The sequence below is a fragment of the Poeciliopsis prolifica genome, unplaced genomic scaffold (genome assembly GCF_027474105.1).
Source record: "Poeciliopsis prolifica strain line A6 unplaced genomic scaffold, Auburn_PproV2 SCAFFOLD069, whole genome shotgun sequence".
Taxonomy (NCBI): Eukaryota; Metazoa; Chordata; class Actinopteri; order Cyprinodontiformes; family Poeciliidae; genus Poeciliopsis; species Poeciliopsis prolifica.
The window spans coordinates 283,599-302,500 of record NW_026562444.1 but is presented as its reverse complement, the minus strand read 5'-3'; the positions used below and the strand labels follow the sequence as shown (position 1 = coordinate 302,500).

At 44.4% G+C, this 18,902-nt stretch overlaps 1 protein-coding gene across 1 annotated transcript in view; it reads left to right on the top strand.

Annotated features, from left to right (window-relative positions):
- Positions 1–18,902, top strand: part of LOC129351693 (unconventional myosin-X-like) — a 90,041-nt gene that overhangs the window by 19,301 nt on the left and 51,838 nt on the right. The window contains 2 exon segments of the mRNA XM_055020626.1: positions 11,796–11,894; positions 16,734–16,892. Coding sequence (XP_054876601.1) covers positions 11,796–11,894; positions 16,734–16,892 — 258 coding nt within the window.

The window sequence follows — 18,902 nt, the reverse complement described above, 5'->3', positions numbered from 1 at the left end:
AACTCATCTCACATGAGTTTGATTTTCTTGGAAGAGCAGCTGATGAAAATGCGTTTCAATACTTTCTTCACAAATGTAATGTTTACGTCACGTCACCTCGTTTTTCACTCTTCAGGCAGAAATAATGAATAAAACTCCCAGCAGTGAGCAGATCCGGATCCGGCAGGGAGCCAATCCGGATCCGGCAGTGAGCCGATCCGGATCCGGCTGGGAGCCAATCCAATCCGGTCCGGCTTCAGCAGATCTGGAAAGTATAATCTGACGGTTCTGCGAGGATGAAATGCGACGGTGCAGTGAAGTTGCAGTGAAGTTGCAGTGAAGTTGCAGTGAAGTTCAGTATCGGCGGTTCGGTCGTCCTGCTGTTTATCTGCTGAGCCGCTTTGTGGGCTGAACTTCTTGGAAAACTGAAATTAACTTTGGGAATGACGTGTGAGGAGATTTAATGCTGGACCACCTTCACAATAATCTTTTCCTGTGAGACTCTCAGTGCCGCATAAACCACAGAATGATAAACAACTTCATCATGTTTTATTCTAAACAGAAAAACAAAAACTCATCATGCTGCAGCTGGAAGAATCAAAAATAGTTTTTTATTAGTTATAATAATCCTATTTATTATAACCTCTCAGTGAATTATTAAACTTTTTTATCTCCACTGTTAACAAAATAAACCAGAACATTTTTATTTTGTCTGTTTACATTTTGACTCCAGTTGAATTAAAATGTTAATTAAATTAAACCAGAAATGTTTTTTCTCAACTTGAATTAGTTGGGATGTTTGTTTCGTTCACACTCCATGTGAAGCAGCAGGTGGGGGAGGGGCGACGTGTTCCTCCATTTAAAGGATCTGTTGGTGTTTTGTTTGGTTTCTGCCTGTTAAGCAGCAGTCTTTCCTGCCTACTGTTGCCTCATGCTTGCTCCAAGCAGATCGATAATCTGATCGATCATCTGATCATCAAACTCTGGGTTTTGGTTCTGCAGCTCTGGGAGGAAACCTGATTTCTGTTTCCAGCTGGCTGTAAATCCCGCTCAGCTTTTCTTTCTGTTGACGTTCTGTTTTCTACTTTTTGACATTTTGGTTGTGCATTTCCAGCCCAGCTCAGTTTTTCTAGCGGTGAATCAGAGGAAAGTCCCATTTCTGTCCAGGAGTTGGAAAAGCATCAAGCAGAGGATGAAGGCCGGCCCAGAATAGCTGCTCCCACTCACAGCGTTCATGTCGTCTTTCTGTGGAATCATTTTAGACGTGAAGGTCGAATCAAGCATAAATCTGAAATCAGAGCGCAGCAGCTTCCTCTCTCGCTCTGCTAACCAACACAAAATAAAAACGCCATAAACAACTAGATTAATGGGAGCTTTCTGCATGGAAACAATCGGCATGAAAGAGTGAAGGGATCCATTGACAGAACGGGGAGAAAAACTGTTTGCTGCGTTTCTGTGGCTGCTGCATGTTTGCATCAATGGGAACAAAAACAGGGATCTGCCCTGCAAGCGGAGCGGAGATTACAGCCTGGGTTTGTGGCGTTCCCACTCACTTTGTTCTGCAAACCCAAAAGAAGCCCAAAACGGCCCGACTCATCCAGAAACATCTGCTGGTTGTTTCTGGGCTAAAGTTGTTTTTGGTTGCTGGCATGCAGGGCCGTTTCTGCCTGAGAACATTAGAAACCTTGGCGGTTGGTTTCAGCTCTCCTGCTGTCAGCTGGAGTCACAGCTGGCATAAAAATCCTCCAGTTCAGATCAGGAAGATAATCTGAAACTTTGCCTCCAGACAGGAAAAGCAAGCGGGAAATTCTTCACTTCAAAGCTGTTAGCTTTCAAAGGCCGTCGCTTTTGAACCAGTTCAGCTCTTTAGCATGAACAGGATAAGTGTGTTTATGTTCAGGTTTGAACATTTAGCCGTTTTTTTGCCCTTTGTTGTTTCATGTGGCTGCATTGAAACAGGAAACCCAAAGCATCGTCTGTAGCAGCGCCAGCATCCAGGTGCTGGCAGCGAGTAACGAGGCGATTCAAAGAAAATCAGGAGATTTCTGCTGAGAGGCGAAAGGTCAAAGTGTCCAGGTGGCCGCGCTGCCTGAGAGCCGCATGAGGAAAAACATCGACAGGAAACGGATCCTGGCTGAGATTTTAAAATGATCCACTGAGAGCGAAACGCTGCGAGCAAACCTCATCATTTACCTCGTTACGTCTGATGTCTTCATGCCATCAGGTTTAAAAATCTGTTTGCCTCAAATTGTTTGTGCTACTAAATGAATATGCAAACAGCTTGCCGTACTAGTGTGGTTATATGACCGTAGTGTTCTCCATGCCCTGCATCTCCACTGAGCTCTGCTGGTGAAACCAGCCGGATCTTCAGCCTGGCGTGTTGCTACCAGCAGCCATTGTTGCATCAGTTTGGTGTGGAGTGCTCATCTCTGCGTTCCCGCTGGCATTTGATCAAATGATCTGTGACAGGAACAGTTCTTCCGTTCGTGTTTGCAGCAGCAGCTAAACGTTTCAGGACTGATGCAGATTTGATGGTTTGGCACAAAGTTCCACCATTTTGCTGCTACTTCAACAACACAACCTGCATTTCCTCCCACATCCTCTGAATCGACTTTATTTAGTGTTCTTAATAAACGACGTCTGAGTTTGACACGTCGGCTGTAAATATGTGACTCCTGAGTGAAGAGTTGAACAGCAACTCTTCTGTTTTTCACGTTTGGCTCCGGCTCTCTGGAAGCCGAACTTTTCAAATCAAGCAGCTGTTTCCTCCATCAGCTCCAACTCGCCCACCTCCGTCAGATATTCAGCGGGAAATCTGGGAATGCTGCGTTCCCAGATTTCCACATGCGACCCCAAACAGCTCGTCTCTGCAGGCTTTCTCTGCACATTTTTCACTCTGCTTGTTTGTTTCTTCCTCTTCAGACAGTAATTACAGTTTGGTTTGTGCTAATCTGTCCCACATTCAGTCAGGATGGATGTTTGCTGAGCCTGAATGTCACCAAGCAGGAAAATGTTTTTCACATTATCAGAGACAGAAGGAGCCGGCCGCCTGAAGTGCATGATGGGTAATTCAGGGCGGTTTGGAGTGAATGCATGAGTCGGGGGCGCGTTACCGGAGCGTACTAATGGGACGGCTCATCAGGAGGTTCAGGACAACCGGAGGACGACGCAAAACGAGACGTTTCCACTTTTTCTAACGACTTTTATTTGTCTGAAAACGACCAGAACAGTCAGAGCTGCAATAATAATAATAATAAAAATACAAATAGTTTTGTCTTTCAAGAGAAAACTAAAAACAAACAGGAAATGAAATCAGATCCCTTCATCTTTTTCTGAGCGATCTTTTGATTTATTCTCTGGAATTTGGTTTGGAAAACCTCAAGAACTCAAAGTTTGGAAAAGTATTGAATTTTAAAAACACGTTGGACCTCATAGATTAATATGTTATTAATCCACAAGTTCCTCCCTGCAAAGCTTTGGTGTTTTGGAGGAAGTAAAGGTGAAGCATCTCGAAACGTTTCCAGCGTTTCTAGTGAATTATTCACTTCTCTGCTCAGCTCTTCCTTTTCCTGAAAAATAAAATCTGTTCATCTTCAGAGTCCAGCTCTTCATCCGTCCTCATTGGACCAATGGACATGTCCAAGTGTCCTGTTGGCTCACACTGATTGACCAAAGTTTGACTCTTTATCCATTAGGTTTTCCGAAGCGTCGGCGTTACGGGGAAGTCAAACAGGTTTCATCATCGGATCTGAAAACCCGTCCAGAAACCTGCAGACGTGTTCAGACCTGGATGCGTTCTCCATGAGCAGCTCTCAGGGATTAGCTCTGCAGGAAAATCTTTTCAGGACGTTCTGCTGGGAAAACGTGACACAAACCTGCAGTTTGCAGAGAGACGTATTGAATGTCAGATTCCTGAAAGGCTCTGCTGTCAAACATGGAGGCCAGCCGCTGCAAAGGAAGCTGGGAAAAAACTTCAGGGCAATTTTAAATAAGGATTGATGCAGGAAGAGGCTGAGCTGGCCTGAATAGGAAAAACAAGAAGAGTTCATTTTTGCCTAAAAATATATTTTTAAAGATACATTTTTGTTTTTGAGTTTGAAAAGCTGAAAATATCAACAAATATCAGAAAATTTCTAAAAAGAAATTTCACTAAAATACAAATTTTTTTTGGATTTTTGAATAAACTTATCGTTTTTCTCAAAATTGTCTGAGATTATTCTCAGAATGTTAGTTTTTTTTTCTAAAATCACAGATTTCTGCAGATTTGTTGACATCCAGGCTGAAGATGCCCGTTTCTCCTCATCCCAGAGGAAACGTCTGGATGTCGTCTGGATGTCAGAACTCGTGTTCAGTTGTGTTTTTCATTTCCTGTAAAATCCTGACAGAACTTCATTGGGAAATTTTTCTTTGTTCTCAAAAATCAGTTATTTAAAATCATCAGCAGATCTGGTTTTGATGTTAGAGTTGCATTTGTTTTTTTTTTTGCATTTTTTTAAAAATCTTTGCTTTAAAAGTATTGGATGTGAAACAGAAATTATGTCCTTTCTGCTCCCAAAGCTTCTTAAGTTACAAACTTTTTTCTGTTGCACAAAGTAAAGCAGTTTTAGGACTGAAACCGTGTGAATTCGGTTCACTGTGGTCTGCAGAAATCTGGGTTTGGATGAAGAAAAAATTCAGAAACACGAAGATTCCTGACTGAGCTCAGATAAACGATTGCTTTGGACGGATTTAATTTTTCTGCTCTGTTGTGTGTCAGGATCTGATTCCCCAGTTTCTCTGCAGAAATCAGGAAGCGTCCTGTAACTCGAGCCTCTGCTTGTCCTGCTGCTGTGAAATCAGCTGGAACAAGACGAACTCTCCTGGTTTGAACTCTGCAGAGCGACTGCAGCCGTCTCCCAGTGGAGCCGGACTCTGAATGCGTCCCAACCGCAGAGCATCTGAGCTCACCGTGACGTTGATCTGCGGTAGAAAAGGCACAGAGGCAAATAAGTGAAAGGCTTGTTTAAAAGTAGATCCTGCGGTCGCTGCAGCTGGAAACGTCTGGATGGGGGTTTCTGGAAAAATTACCTTTTGTTTAGGTCCAAACGACGTTTTCATGGAAGCTGTTTGTACTTGCCGGATTTCTCCTCAGTTCAGCCCTTTAATGTGAATCAAAGAGTCTTGTGGAAAGTTTTCCACCTCAAATTGTTTTGGACAATCGGCCCAGAACACGTGGTAACACGGTTCATCAGAAACCGACATGTTCAGCTGATTGAACAGGGGGCGCTGCGCTGCTGACACCTGGACTGCAGCATGTAGTGTAAATCCAGAGTTTTCCATTTTGGTTTTAATCTCTAAATTATCCTTCTTCACATCATTCCTACTTGTTCTATTTGCTGCTGCCTCAGTAAAACCCCCAATTACCACCATTAGTTCCTTCACAGAAATCCTTTTCATTCTTTATAATCCTGGCTTTATGAATTGTAAATGTAAACTGCTTAATCACAAGTTTCCCTCCGTTTTAAGTTTTAATAGTGAGGGCATGCCGCTGTGCTGCGTCATTCAGATAAAGCTGCTGAAGTTTGCAGTCAGCAGGAACATGTAAGCAGCTGCATGTGTGCAGTTCCTCCATGAAGGCCTCATTAAACGGCTTCTTACGTGGACTGCAGTCAAATTATTGCAGCCCATAAAAAAGCAATAATTCTGGTTTTAAAAGCGGTTCAGTCAGCGGCTGATTGGCCGGTTCTGGAGTCTCTGTTGATCCGGGTCATGTGTGCGCGGCCTCTGTGATTTGGGTTCTTTCCCTGCCGCTCCCTCCACACAATGCGGATCTCATCCCTGTAAACACAACCTGCGCTGGGAACGCCAACGGAGGATTTACAAGTTTAATGTCTGCTTCCAAGCAAAAAGCTTTTTAATAAAACATCTCCAAACTCTCGTTGATCCGGGATCAGCGGTAGTTTCTGTGTCTGCGGCGATCTCTGCGTGTTTTAATAAAACAAGTTCTGCTGGATAAAGGCAGAAATGTTTGAGCTGGACGGAGCCGATGCCACACACATGCTGACGAACAGGCGTGTTTCTCATCGGAGTTTTGGTTTTAGTGTTTCTCACAGACGGATCCAAAGTGATTCGCCCCGTTTCTTCTCCTTTAGGAAGCTGCAGCTATAAATCCTCCTCATGCGTTTCAGATGCAGCAGAAATGTTCCTGACAGCCAACATGACTCCGAGGCTTCGCTAATGGTTTGATTTGGCGCCTCAGCATCTAATTAGGATCCATTAAACTGTGGAAACTCCATGATCAAATGCAGCTCTTATTTTGACAGATCAAGTCAACATTTTCCTCGTAATAAAGCGAAAAATTGAGTTTGATCCTTTGGAAATTCTTAACTTTTATTCTGTTATTTCCTTTCATGACGTTTTCAAACATCCAAATTATTTCAGCTTCTGGATGTTTGATACTGTTACAGTAAAAACCAGACGATTACATAAACAATATGAAATATCCAGATGAGTCAGAATAAATGTTTCTATTTTAGGTCAAATATTCGATTTGCTAAATCCCAGAATAATAACAGAAAAAATGTTTAAAGGCAATTGGAAAAAAATGTCCTTTTATATCTTGATGTAAACTTGCGGTTTGAAGTCATTTGTGTTGGCCGACTCAACGCGACCTTCGGTTTTATAATCTGGATATAAATACATGTTTTCTGCATGTGAAACGATTTTATGCTTCATATTTTTATGCTTCTCCACGTCTGGAAACACCATGGAAACATCTGATCACATCATGAGTTTCACTTTAATCCAGCTAATATCTTTATTTGCTTACATTGTGAAACATTTCCAGACTTTCAAATCCAAATAACTCCTTCTGATTGGCTCCCTCCAAAGCCGGAGCTCAGTGATTGGTCGGTGCAGCAGGTGGAGGGTCATGGACTTTCCTTGTTCAAAGATAATTTCTCTTCTCTTTTGCAAAACCTTCAAAATCTCTTCAAGGATTAATTTATGATGAAAATAATTTAATTTCCTCTGAGAAAAATGAAAATACTTTTGAACTATGTTGCAGTTTTTTTGAAAAGTTTCTCTGGTTTTTCTTTCCGAATTCAAAGGATGCAGGAGGAGAGCAGGTGAGGCGAGACCGTTGCTCACTTTTAACCTGGGCTGTAAAACGTGGTAGTTAATAATTAATGTGGCCTGATGATTGATCCGGCTCTTATCTGAGGAAAACAAAACAAAGCTGACATGCAGAGGAAAACGCTGCAGGCGGAACGAGTCAAAGAAAAGCAGCAGAAACGTCAAATCTGCTGGAAACGCCTGTTTGCCTTTGAACGTTTCGTTTGTTCGTCACCTGAGAGGAAAAATGATGAAGAAAAGAAAATGGCTCTGAAGTCAGACCACAGGTTCATGTTCAGACTGGGGAGTGTTGACTGAATGGATGGACGGTTTTACAGCGACTGACTGAACAAAATAGAGTTTTGTCATGGCTGAACTCCTCCCATTGCCCCTCTGGGTTTTATTTATGGGTATCAGAGTAAAGAAGGATGCTTATCAGGGGTGTTATGTTAGCATCACTAAAAAGTTATGCTAACAATAAGCTCTAATCGGAAACATTAGTTGAGCTAGCATTTATAATAAAGCAACATTTATTTATAAAACATGTTAAAATGCATTAAATTAAACTAAGAACGATTGAAAAACAAAAGATAAAACGGAGAATAAAGGAATAAAAGTCGGAGTTTAAGGAAGTTTTCAGTTTTTTTTCTTTTATGAACTAAAAGTTTTCCTTTCATGTTTATTGCTTTAGCTCCATAAATGTTTAGTCTGTGGTTCTGACCCGCCAGCCGGGTGTTTTTGGACCGCAGCTGTTGGAGTCATTCCTGTTCTCCATCAGAGCCGGTTCAGACAAGGTCAAAGGTCAGAGGCAGGAACTCAGGGCTCTGATTGTAACTAGGAAACAGCTGGACCCCTCAACCTGTCAGGCCGGTTTCAGCAGTGACCTTCAGCGCCGAGGGTCGGTCCAGAACCAGGAGTCAGAGAACGAGTCGCCATGGCGATGTGCAGCTTCAGCGCTCAGAAAAAAGGAAAAAGTCGTCCAGTGTCTCCGCGACAGAAAGGACGCCTGTGGCCGAGCACAAGGCTCCGTCTGTTGCAGGAGAGGAAGTGGAGACTCAGACAGGACAGCTGCTCATTCCCGACCCCGATGGCGTTCCAACGCCCCTCCTGGGCGCTCAGCCACACATGTGGAGGTTCTGCAGGGCGGCGGGTCGCCTCCTCGGCCCGCGGGGCGGCGGGTCGCCTCCTCGGCCCGCGGGGCGGCGGGTCGCCTCCTCGGCCCGCGGGGCGGCGGGTCGCCTCCTCGGCCCGCGGGGCGGCGGGTCGCCTCCTCGGCCCGCGGGCGGCGGTCGCCTCCTCGGCCCGCGGGGCGGCGGGTCGCCTCCTCGGCCCGCGGGGCGGCGGGCTGCATGTAGGTGATTTGGTGTCAGGACAGAGGAGATTAGAACCATGCTGTCTTGCTGACCCGTTGAACAGAACCGACCTGCTGTTCCTGATGGTGCTCCCAGCAGCCTGACTCCTCGGCCTCTGCAGCGTTTTGTGCTGCAGCCTGAGCCGTTCTGCTGCAGGGTGACTCTCTGGGGTCTGCTGTGCTGCAGCTGCTGGGTCGGGTCCACAGCTCCCAGTCTGTTTACACACTTCTTATGCTGGTGTTGACGTTTCCTCCATTAAGGCTCCGGTTTCATGTTGCTGTCAAACAATCAGCTCAACGTTTTTGCTGATCTCTACAAAGTTTATTTTTTATAGAAGGTGCATTAAACTGTCTTTTTGTTTAGATTTATTTCCATTTCCAACAGATTTATTGGTATTTTATTTCAGGCATCCAGCCTGCCTGGTTCAGACGGAAAGCAGACCGACCGAGTTCACTGCTCTGCTTGTTCTGCCAACAGCATGAAGACGATCAGAACCGAACCGTCGTCCGCTGGTTCTGAGTGTTCACACCGGACCCAGTCTGGATGATCCAGTCTGGATGATCCAGTCAGGATGGATCCAGTCTGAATGATCCAGTCTGGGTGATCCAGTCTGGATGGATCCAGTCAGACTGGATCCATCCAGACTGGATCCAGTCAGGATGATCCAGTCTCATCTGTTTGAGCATGCAGCGTTTAAAGCATCATGGGAAAGCCGTTTCCCCGTTCGGGTCACGTTTCAGTCTGTTTGGTTTCAGTTTGTTCTGGGTTTTACTCTGCAGCAGAAATGTTGACGGTTTTCTCTCTGGGCTGATTTCTCGTCCTTAACTGGGATTTTTATCCATTAACGGGATGAGCAGCTGGGCTTTTTTTGTCTTTAGTCCATCATTAACTCCAAACTGGGACTTTGATGTGAGTTCAGGCCGTCAGCGCTGATGAATGAGGGAGGGAGACGTTTGTGTTTAGAGAGTCTCCTGCTGGATTAAAGTGCAGAAGAAGAAGAGAGGGAGGGCCGGGTGGATTAGGAGAGGGGGCACAATGGGTGGGTACGGTGAAGAGCGCGTGTTGCTGCGGGGCGGAGGGACGCTGAGGCCTTCCCTCTGGTCGCAGCGGATTCCTGCGCCGCTGCACATCAGGAATGTTTCTGCTGGTAAACAGCGCCGGCCGCACTCTGTGCTCCTTCCTTTGTTTGGCTCCTTTATGGATCATTAAACAGCCATCAACCTTTGTCAACATCATGACTTTCTTTTTGTTGTCCTTTTCAAATATGACTCCATGTGGAGGCTTTACTTTAACTTTCCTTTGACTTCAGTCCAAACTAACGACCTGCTGCTAAACGTACAAACTGTAAAATAAACGAATACATTTCATGGAGAGCTTTGCCTCTAACAGGTTGGTCCAGAAACGGTTCTGATCAGATGAAATCAAACCGATTGTCCAGCAGGAACTTCTGACCAGACATGGAAACTTTTCAGCCTGTGTGATGCTGCAGCGACAGACGCAGCAAGACGGATCAGATCGTCTCACTTCCCTTCGTTAGGCTGTCAGAGGCCCAATAGTTCAGAGGGGAAAACTTTCTCTCAGATCTGCATCCACATTATTGTTATTGTAAAAATATGAAGCCGAAGGGAATATCTATGAACACCCAGAACACCCAGTGACCCAGCAGCTTGCAGAAGCCCGTCTACCTGCTGTATGTCGCCATGGACACATCTGATTTCACTTTCTATTCCTACGCTGCTTTATTTTATTGAGTTATGCAAATATTTGTTTGTGCACAGAGTTCAAACCGCAGCCGTCAGGTTGAGCTTTAACGAGATGTAAAAACATACAAACGTCCAAACCGCGTCGGATAAACGCCTGAAAGGTTCTGATGCCTGCGGATAGAAAACCCGGAGAGGATGATGGGAAACGTTCACGTCGATGTCCACATTTCTGACCAATCACATCGCGGGATTATGAACCTGGTGAATTTCTCTTTAAGCTTCGGTTGTTAGTTTATAAATGTCTGAACTGAAAGACCGTCAGCCTCCTGGACCTCTCAGGTTCTGGTTCTGAAGAAGCAGCATTCAGCTGCTAGGCACCACAAATCTGGAATAAACTTCCAGAAAACTGCAAAACAGCAGAAACATTGATTTCCTTAAACCAGCTGGTTGAAGCTGCTTCAGACTCATAATCAATGAATTATTAATATATTTTATTTTTCCTGATAAAATGTTTCTTACATTTGGTGAATTTATGATGTTTTTAGGATTTTTTGAAACTCTTTGTTGCTGAAATAAGATTGATTTGTTCTGGGTCTGTGTACCGTCTCCATGGATGGAGAAGGTTCTGTTTGGTTACAAAATGGCCGACACAAAGAGGATTCGTTTTTTAGTGATTTTATATTTATTCTGAAAGGTAGTGAATGATAGTCTGTCGGCTTTTTGGTACAGCAGCTTTTTAAATTCTGCAAATGGATTAATTTTGTCTTAACGTTCAGTCAGAGAGGAGAGCGGGGCCTCTGGGGCCCCAGGCCCCCCTGGGGACCCGGGGCCTCTGATCTGCTGCTGAACCCGCAAACCTGAGCTTTACATTCATCTGCTGGCCTCCCTCCTGCCAGGTGCCTCTGGGGGCCGTGGGGTCAAAGGTCGTTTCGTTTTGGAGGCTCAGAGAGAGGCGGGAGGCTCATCCAAAGACTCCCGCTTTCCCATGAGCGTCAGCAGAGCGTGTGGCCTCGCCGCTCAGCAGGGGTCCATCGTCAATATTTAACTGGAAAACATCCGTTTGTCCTGAATGAAAGCAGCCGGGCGAAGCTGTCGATCAGACGGAGCTCCTCCTTCTGCTCCTTCTTCTCCTCCTGCTCCTCCTTCTCCTCCTTCTGCTCCTCCTTCTCCTCCTTCTCCTCCTTCTGCTCCTTCTCCTCCTCCTGCTCCTCCTTCTCCTCCTTCTGCTCCTCCTTCTGCTCCTTCTGCTCCTTCTGCTCCTTCTGCTCCTTCTCCTCCTTCTGCTCCTCCTTCTCCTCCTTCTGCTCCTCCTTCTCCTCCTTCTGCTCCTTTAACTGCGAAGGAGGAGAAGGAGAAACCCGGATGGTTCCGTCCAGGTTTCTCCTTCTGAAGGAGCAGAAGGAGAAACTCGGACGGAACCACCCGGGTTTCTCCAGTTTGACCCGAACATTAAATCCTGCTGAGGTTTTCAGGTCTGAAACCCAACGCTGCCTGGAAAGCCATCCTGGTTAAAGGTCGGCGCCATGGTAACGCCATGGTAACGCCATGGCAACCGCAGGTGCTGTCAGTCTCCTCAGGACACCTGATCTCAGGAGCATCACAGAAGATCCTGATGGTTTTAAAGCAGGAACTGGTTTTAATGACTGATTGATCGGTTTCTTGTTTCCAGGGGGATCGGGTGTGGCTCCGGGAGGAGGAGCAGTTCCTGCCCGGCTCCGTGTCTTCCTGCTCTGGAGGCGTCGTCGTCTTCGCCACAGACTACGGCCAGGTGAGAAACCTCAGCCGGCCCGGATCGGACCGAACTCTGAAACCCGTCTCGGCTCTTTCTGGCGGACCTGATGGACCGGCAGGCTTGGTTTGGGTCAAGGAGAAACCTGCACAAAGATAAAAAACATTCCCAGGGACCCTGGCACTATATTTAGCAACATTTCAGAGAAACAAAATTAATAGCAGCCAGAATCTAAACGGGCAGGTCCGGCTCTTCAAAGATCCGCGGATCGGCCCGAAAACTGCAATCGGTGCAGCGGCACTCTGTGACTAGATGCATTTCTCTTAAGCTAAAAATGAATTTAGCGCAGGTGAGTCTTTCTCCCATGAGAATGTGGACCGGTACCGGTACTGGACTTGCCTTCAAATGATTTTAACAGAACTTTACGGGTTCTGGGTCCAGATCTCTGACCGGTTCTGGTTCTGGGTCCAGATCTCTTTCAGCTGTCGTCCTGCTGTAGGACTGGACTCGTTAAGCAGAACCGAGTTCTAAGTGGATCTACGTTGAGCAGAACTCGGCCCGTCATCGGACCTGCGGTTCACATTTGATTCACCTCAACAGAAAACTTTCTGTTTCTATAAAAACAGAAAAGTTTCTTTTCTATAAGAAGCTTCAGTCGTTCCCACATTTATCCCGACTCAGCAGCTCGGAGTCTTGAAAGGATCCGTTTGGTACCGTGGATCAGCTGCAGAGCCGCTGAAGCTCGGCTGGTTCTGCCTCACGGCTTTGATCCGTGTTGTGGAAACAGACAGGAGCTGAAGGATGTTTAGAGTCGGCCATTTATGTTTTGGATATAAAGGAAAGGTTTAGACGTGATGGACGATCAGTCGGGATGAAACCTGCAGCTTCCAGCATCTACAACCCGATTCGCTCACAAACATAAAATAAAAATACATCTAAAAGCAAAGAGACAAAAGAAATCAGCAAGCAAATGAAAATAAAATGAAACAAACTGCTGATTCAACACAACATCAGTTTCCCCCTCATGTTTTAAACATTAAACTAAATCTGTGGGATTTTATCTTTGATCCAAACCAGACGACCTCCGGATGTTTTAGATAAACTTTAGTTTGACCTGAAAAACTGACAAGAAAATAATTTCTGTGTTTAAACAGAGTAAACAGCGACTCCAGTGTTTCTCAGATGTAACAGGCGCAGCTGGTGGCTCTGAGCTGTTTGTGCATCTAAACTCAGACATCAGCAGTGAATAAGTGACGTTTGTCCTGCAGTTTTCCTGCAGAGGCCTCGCAGTCGCGGCTCGTCTTCCTCGGGTTTCAGGGTTTGGGCAGACAGGCTCCTCCTCCGGCTGGCTGCAGCACAAAGCAGCAGCAGATGAATGGTGATTCAAACAGCAGCTGCTGCTTTTGATGCTGACAGAAAGGAGAAGCTGGAGGCTTACCTGCCGACCTCTGACACACAGACGCGGCTCGGTTTCCCCGTCATTCTGCCGCTCTGACACGCTGATTATTAGCATGAAATATGAGCTGATGGTTAAACGTTACTGGACCGATCAGACGCTCCAGGTTCTGTCAGGAAAAAACACCTGAAGCAGTTTAAGACAGGAGATGGAAGTTTGTTCCAAAATCAAAATAGAGAACACTATTGCAACATTTAAGGAGATAAAGAGCATTCAGTGCATTCAGACTGTTTCCTCAGAGGATCTGAAAAGAGACTGGAGATCAGAGCTGCAAATAATCGATTATAGATTCAGACGTGTAATCAATACATTGAGAAAAACTGGGACATTCCGCAAATATTTCATTTAACCACTTAAGTTTGTTTTTTGTAAGATTTTACAAAAAAAATCTTACAAAAACAAATGATTCAGTTCCTTTTTTTAAGTTTTAAGTCTGTTTTAGATGTTTAAATGTTTTGAGCTAAAATATTCAACATTTTAACTAGAAGTGAAGAAACTCAGATTGTCGTTTTTGCTCATTTTCAACTTTTTTTTTTAGTTTTTTTCCTGTAGCTGTAAATTCCTTCCTGGATCATCTAAAATAAAAGTTGATCCTGACAGATCGAAAAGCAAATCCTAGTGATGTTAGCAGTTAGTGGCGGTTAGCATCATTAGTATGCTAACTGGTGGCATTTAGCATTCTAATGATGCTAACTGGAGGTGGTTTGCATCACTAAGATGCAAACCATCTTAGTGATGCAAACCATCACTAAGATGGTTAGGGTTGCAGTTATCTTCATCAGGAATCTTACTGGTGGCGGTTAGCATCATCAGGATGCTAACTAGTGGCAGTTAGCATTCTAATGATGCTAACTATTGGCAGATTGCCCTCTCCTGCCTGCTGACTTTGTGGCCCACAGATTTACCCCTATAGCATCTGCTGCTGGGCTTAGCGCCCGGCTCCCAGGTTTTCTGTCGAGCTGCAGATCCCTGTTGACTCTCCAGAGAGATAAATGAGCTAAATATAGAAATGTAATTAAGTGAAAATCTGGGGTCCTACTGGGACGGAGCTCTAATTCTGGGATTGCTCTGGATTGGGAATGTTTGGGATTGTTTGAAGGAATTTCTGTGTTTGAACTTTTCTTACATCGTTGAACTTCATGACTTTTTGTTGATTGAATAACACAACAAAAGGTCATGAACAAGTCAGTAAAATTGCTGTGAGAGCCTCTCCCTGGTGTGAATGAACCTGATGAAAACCAGTGAGGCTTGTTGTTGGGTTTCTGCTGCCGTCATGTCCTGGTAAGTCAGCGCTGGTCGCCGGCCGCTGGGTGCAGAACGCAGCGCTTTCTTCTGAAGCACTTCAGTGACGAACCGTTTGTCGCTGACGCGTCACAGCGGGAGGAATGTGAGAAACGAAGGCTGACAGGATGCTGGGGGGCTTCTCTGCTGTTAATGTGTGAGTGTGCGTGGGGGCCGGGGGTCAGAGGTGACTGACTCCTCAGACAGAGACCAGCTTGTTTCAGGAATCGCTGCTCTGAACTGGTGGACCGCAGCTGGTCACAGAGGGGCCACAGCCGGCCCCGCCTCACGGTGTTAGCTCCACTTTATGATTTTATGACAGAAAATCTACATCATATCTGAATCATCAGACATTCTCAACATGCCAGATCCTTTCAAAATAAATCTTCAGTGTGTCTGAAACCTGGAAACTGGACTGGTCAGTCCAGATCAATGACATCATTTTTGTTTTTTATAAAAACTGTACTGTGCAAACACTCAATAATTCAGTTCTCCTCAAAACAATAAACAACTGCATTAAATATATATATATATTTTACTTTTTGATTACTTAATTTGTATATATGTCATAAAAGTGAGTTTTATCGGGATCTGGAAAAGATACATCAGTGTCCAGTCAGGTCTGATAATAACAACTGATCTGTGATAGTTTCCTCTGCTTCCTGTAAACTTTAGAAAAGACTCAGACTTTCTCCTAAAGCTGAACAAGAATCATCCTTTTCCTGGCAGCGTTTAGCCTCAGAGTCATCTTCTGCAGCTCAGGATCAAATGCATCCTCGCTGCCTGCCAGATGTCACGCTGTGGAAGGAGAAACGTAACACGAGACACGAGCAGGTTCACCGGGACGAGGAGGCTCTCTCCATCCCAGGTCTTTACTTCACAGGTGAACAGAAGGAGACAAATGTTTTGACTTCTGCCTGTTAGTCAAACACATTTCGTAAGTTTTTTGGTATATTTTGCTCCCGAAATTGAACAAAAAGCAAAGTCAGCAGGAGGTCAGGTTTGGGTACCGATCTTGTTTCCTGATGTGTGATGAGATAAAGGGACATTGGAGTCAAAGTAAGTCCTGGTCCTAAGATGCCTGTTAATGACTCTCTGCACGTGACGTCACGCTCCCCAGAGCCCCGCCCACTCCGCCATGACGGACCAAGCGCTCCTTAGAAGCTGGTCTGAAAACATTGTAACCTAGTATCGCTTCTACTTAGTTAATTTCACTTTAAATAAATTAAAATTCTTTAACTTGCTGCGCGGTCAGAAACAGACAAACCAAACTTGTCATTTTATTGTATAACATTTAATAAGGAAAGACGGACAGCAGCTGTCAGTAATAATGACTGGAAGCGGATTTGTGACAAACTCTTTATACAAGGTACGAAGACTAAAGTTAATTTACTTCATACGTAAATATGATAAAAATATCAAATATCGCATTTAGGTACCTGTCTAACCGTAACCATGGAGACAGTGCCGCTCCTCCATGTAGCCTAGCATGTATGGAAAACACTGGTTAGCATCTGGTTTGTACGTTTTTAATTCGATGTAAAGGAAAACAATGTTTATGGCACAGTGATATAAATCATGTGGTGTGAATTCAGGGAAAGTCTGTAATTTGATCAGGAGGTTCGGACCGGTTCTAAGCTAGCCGTTTGAGCTTGCTGCTGGAGTTAGCCGTTGGAGCTAGCCGTTGGAGCTAGCTGCTGTAAATCCCGCCACATATGAACCCAACCAGCTGAGCGACGTTCACGGACAAGTTAGCTCAGACAAATAGAACCAGGAATAAAATGAAAAATAACTCTAGAAACATTCAAAGTGGCTCTGTTCAGGACTCCCGTTCATCATGGCGCCTTCACCAAATGTCGCCATCTTGGTCTCCAGAGAGGCTGAGTCTACCTGAAGACCAGGTGTAAAGATTCCAAAATGAACTGAGTCCAGGCCTTAAGAAACTCAAAATGTTCCTTTCAAAATAAAAGCTGACGTCACAGTGAACCTTCTGAATCCACACTTTAACTCTTCTGACACAGAAGATGAAGGTTTTCAGGATGTTGCCGTTGGTTGGCGGGAACATTTGAAGGTGTGAATGAGGTCCAGGGTTCCTGTCGCTGTCCCGGTCTGATCCCGGTGTTTTCTGTGCTCCGGTCCAGGTCTACACCTACAAGCAGAACGCCCTCACCAGGCAGAAGGTGCAGCCCATGCACCACAGCAGCGTCAGAGGCGTGGAGGACATGGCCACGCTGGAGGACCTGCATGACGGCGCCATCATGCACAACCTCTACCAGCGATACCAGCAGAGGCAGATCTATGTGAGTTCACTTCATACCAGAACCAGACCCAGAGATCTCACTAATCACTATCAATAATGATAAATTCCTCTCTAGATGTCTTCACCAATTATTTCCCCTTTTGCTTGTACTGGATCCAGAGTTCGGTTGTTACCAGTTACATTTTCTAAATTACATTTACTTGAGTACATTTTTTAAAAATGTATTTTTACTACACTGTACTTTATACTTGAGTAATTATATCATAAAGTATTTTTTTGCTTATTGGAGTAAAATTTCTGGATTTTCTACCAACTGAATGAAAAACAAACATGTTTTAACCAAAAAACCACCAGACACAGAAAAAACACCTGCTGCTTTTTTTTTTATTGATTTGGAATTTTTTTTCTTTTTGTCCAATTTTTTATTTTTTTTTATTACTTGTATGAATTATTGTCATTTTTTAAACATGTGATTTAAGTGGCTCTGGATTGAAGGAAGTCGTATTTCCAGTTTCTAAAATGTAAAACCTGATAAATTAAAGGTTAACACATGAAGGAAATCATTCCACCTGAAGAAGAGTCCAATCATGGCCAGCAGTGATTTCGCTGCCTGGGATCAATGTCTTCTCTGAACTGCTCTCTGCTGGAATCACCCCGACAACCTGAAACTGCTCAGCCCTATTGCGTAACGCCGCTGATAACCGGCTGGATGTTGGCAGAGAAAGTGAAAGCAGTGCGGCTTTTGAAGTGACGGGAAACGTGTGGCATGCCTGGTTCGGTACGATGTGTCAGAAATCGTCCAGCTTCCTGTCTCTGATGATGCACGGGGCACTCTGTTCTGTTCCAGGGAAGGTTTCATAAAATCCCTGGGGGAAATATTTGAATTTGCTGAGTTTGGGCCGTGATATCCAGGAAAACATGTTCAGACACAGCAGGAATACTCACAAGAGCCCTAACTGTTCGTAATGTTGCAATATTTAACTGGGAAGACAAATATTAAATTCATGTATCCAGTAGTTTGTGCAAGAAAGTAGAAGCTATTTTTGTTGCAATCTAGATTGTTGCCACTAGGTGCCACTAAATTGCTTTCTTTTTTGTCAACAATGTGTCTGATTATTACAATTTTTTCCTGTTTTTTGGTTTTTCTGAAAACAAATTCCAGTCTTTGGTTTGGAAAAACAAAAGTCATGCAGGACAAACGGCTCGTTACTGTCCTGTTCCTGGATTCCTGGATTAATGAACAATCGCGACCCGACGCTTAACGCAGCAAAACAAACACAAAGCCGGCCTTGTTCTCTGTGTTTGGCACGCATCAGGCAGAGTAACCTTTGACAAATGCCATGTTGTTGCCTTAATGACGTTTGAATGTTCCCGTATGGTTGAAATTATCCAATCAATTCATCACAGCCAGCCGATCAGCAGCCGGACTCGTTTCTTCTCTTTCTGGAAAGAGGTAGCTGAGAAAAGGGAAAATTGGACTGGAAGATTTGGTGAAGTGGATTGTGGTGAACCAAAGAGAGTGGCTACACACACACACACACACACCACACACACACACACACACACACACACACACACACACACACCCACACACACACACACACACACACCCACACACACACACACACACACGTTGTGTGTCTGTTGGAAATGAGCATGAGTCAGAACTTTAGAATTTCAGGATTAGTTTTAAAATATTTTTAACCAGTACCTAGTAAAGTTGAACAAAGAGAACTAGCTTGTAAAAGAACCAGATGTTTGAATGTTTCCAGCCTGGAAATAGAAATGTTTTCTCTCTGAATAACTTCCTGAGACGTCCTTTATTTTTTTAATTTGCTGCATCACAGCTTGAGTTTTTGGCTAATTTATTTATCCCTTTACTGACAGAGAAAAATCCAGCGTTTAAAAACATTTAAGCCATATTTCAGTTTCTTTTGGCCTCCAGATGCTCTAAGTTAAAGATATTCAGCTCGTCTTGTTTACATGTGAAACAAAGTATCATGATTTACAGTAATTTAACTTCTACAAACAAAATCAAACCTCATTTTGG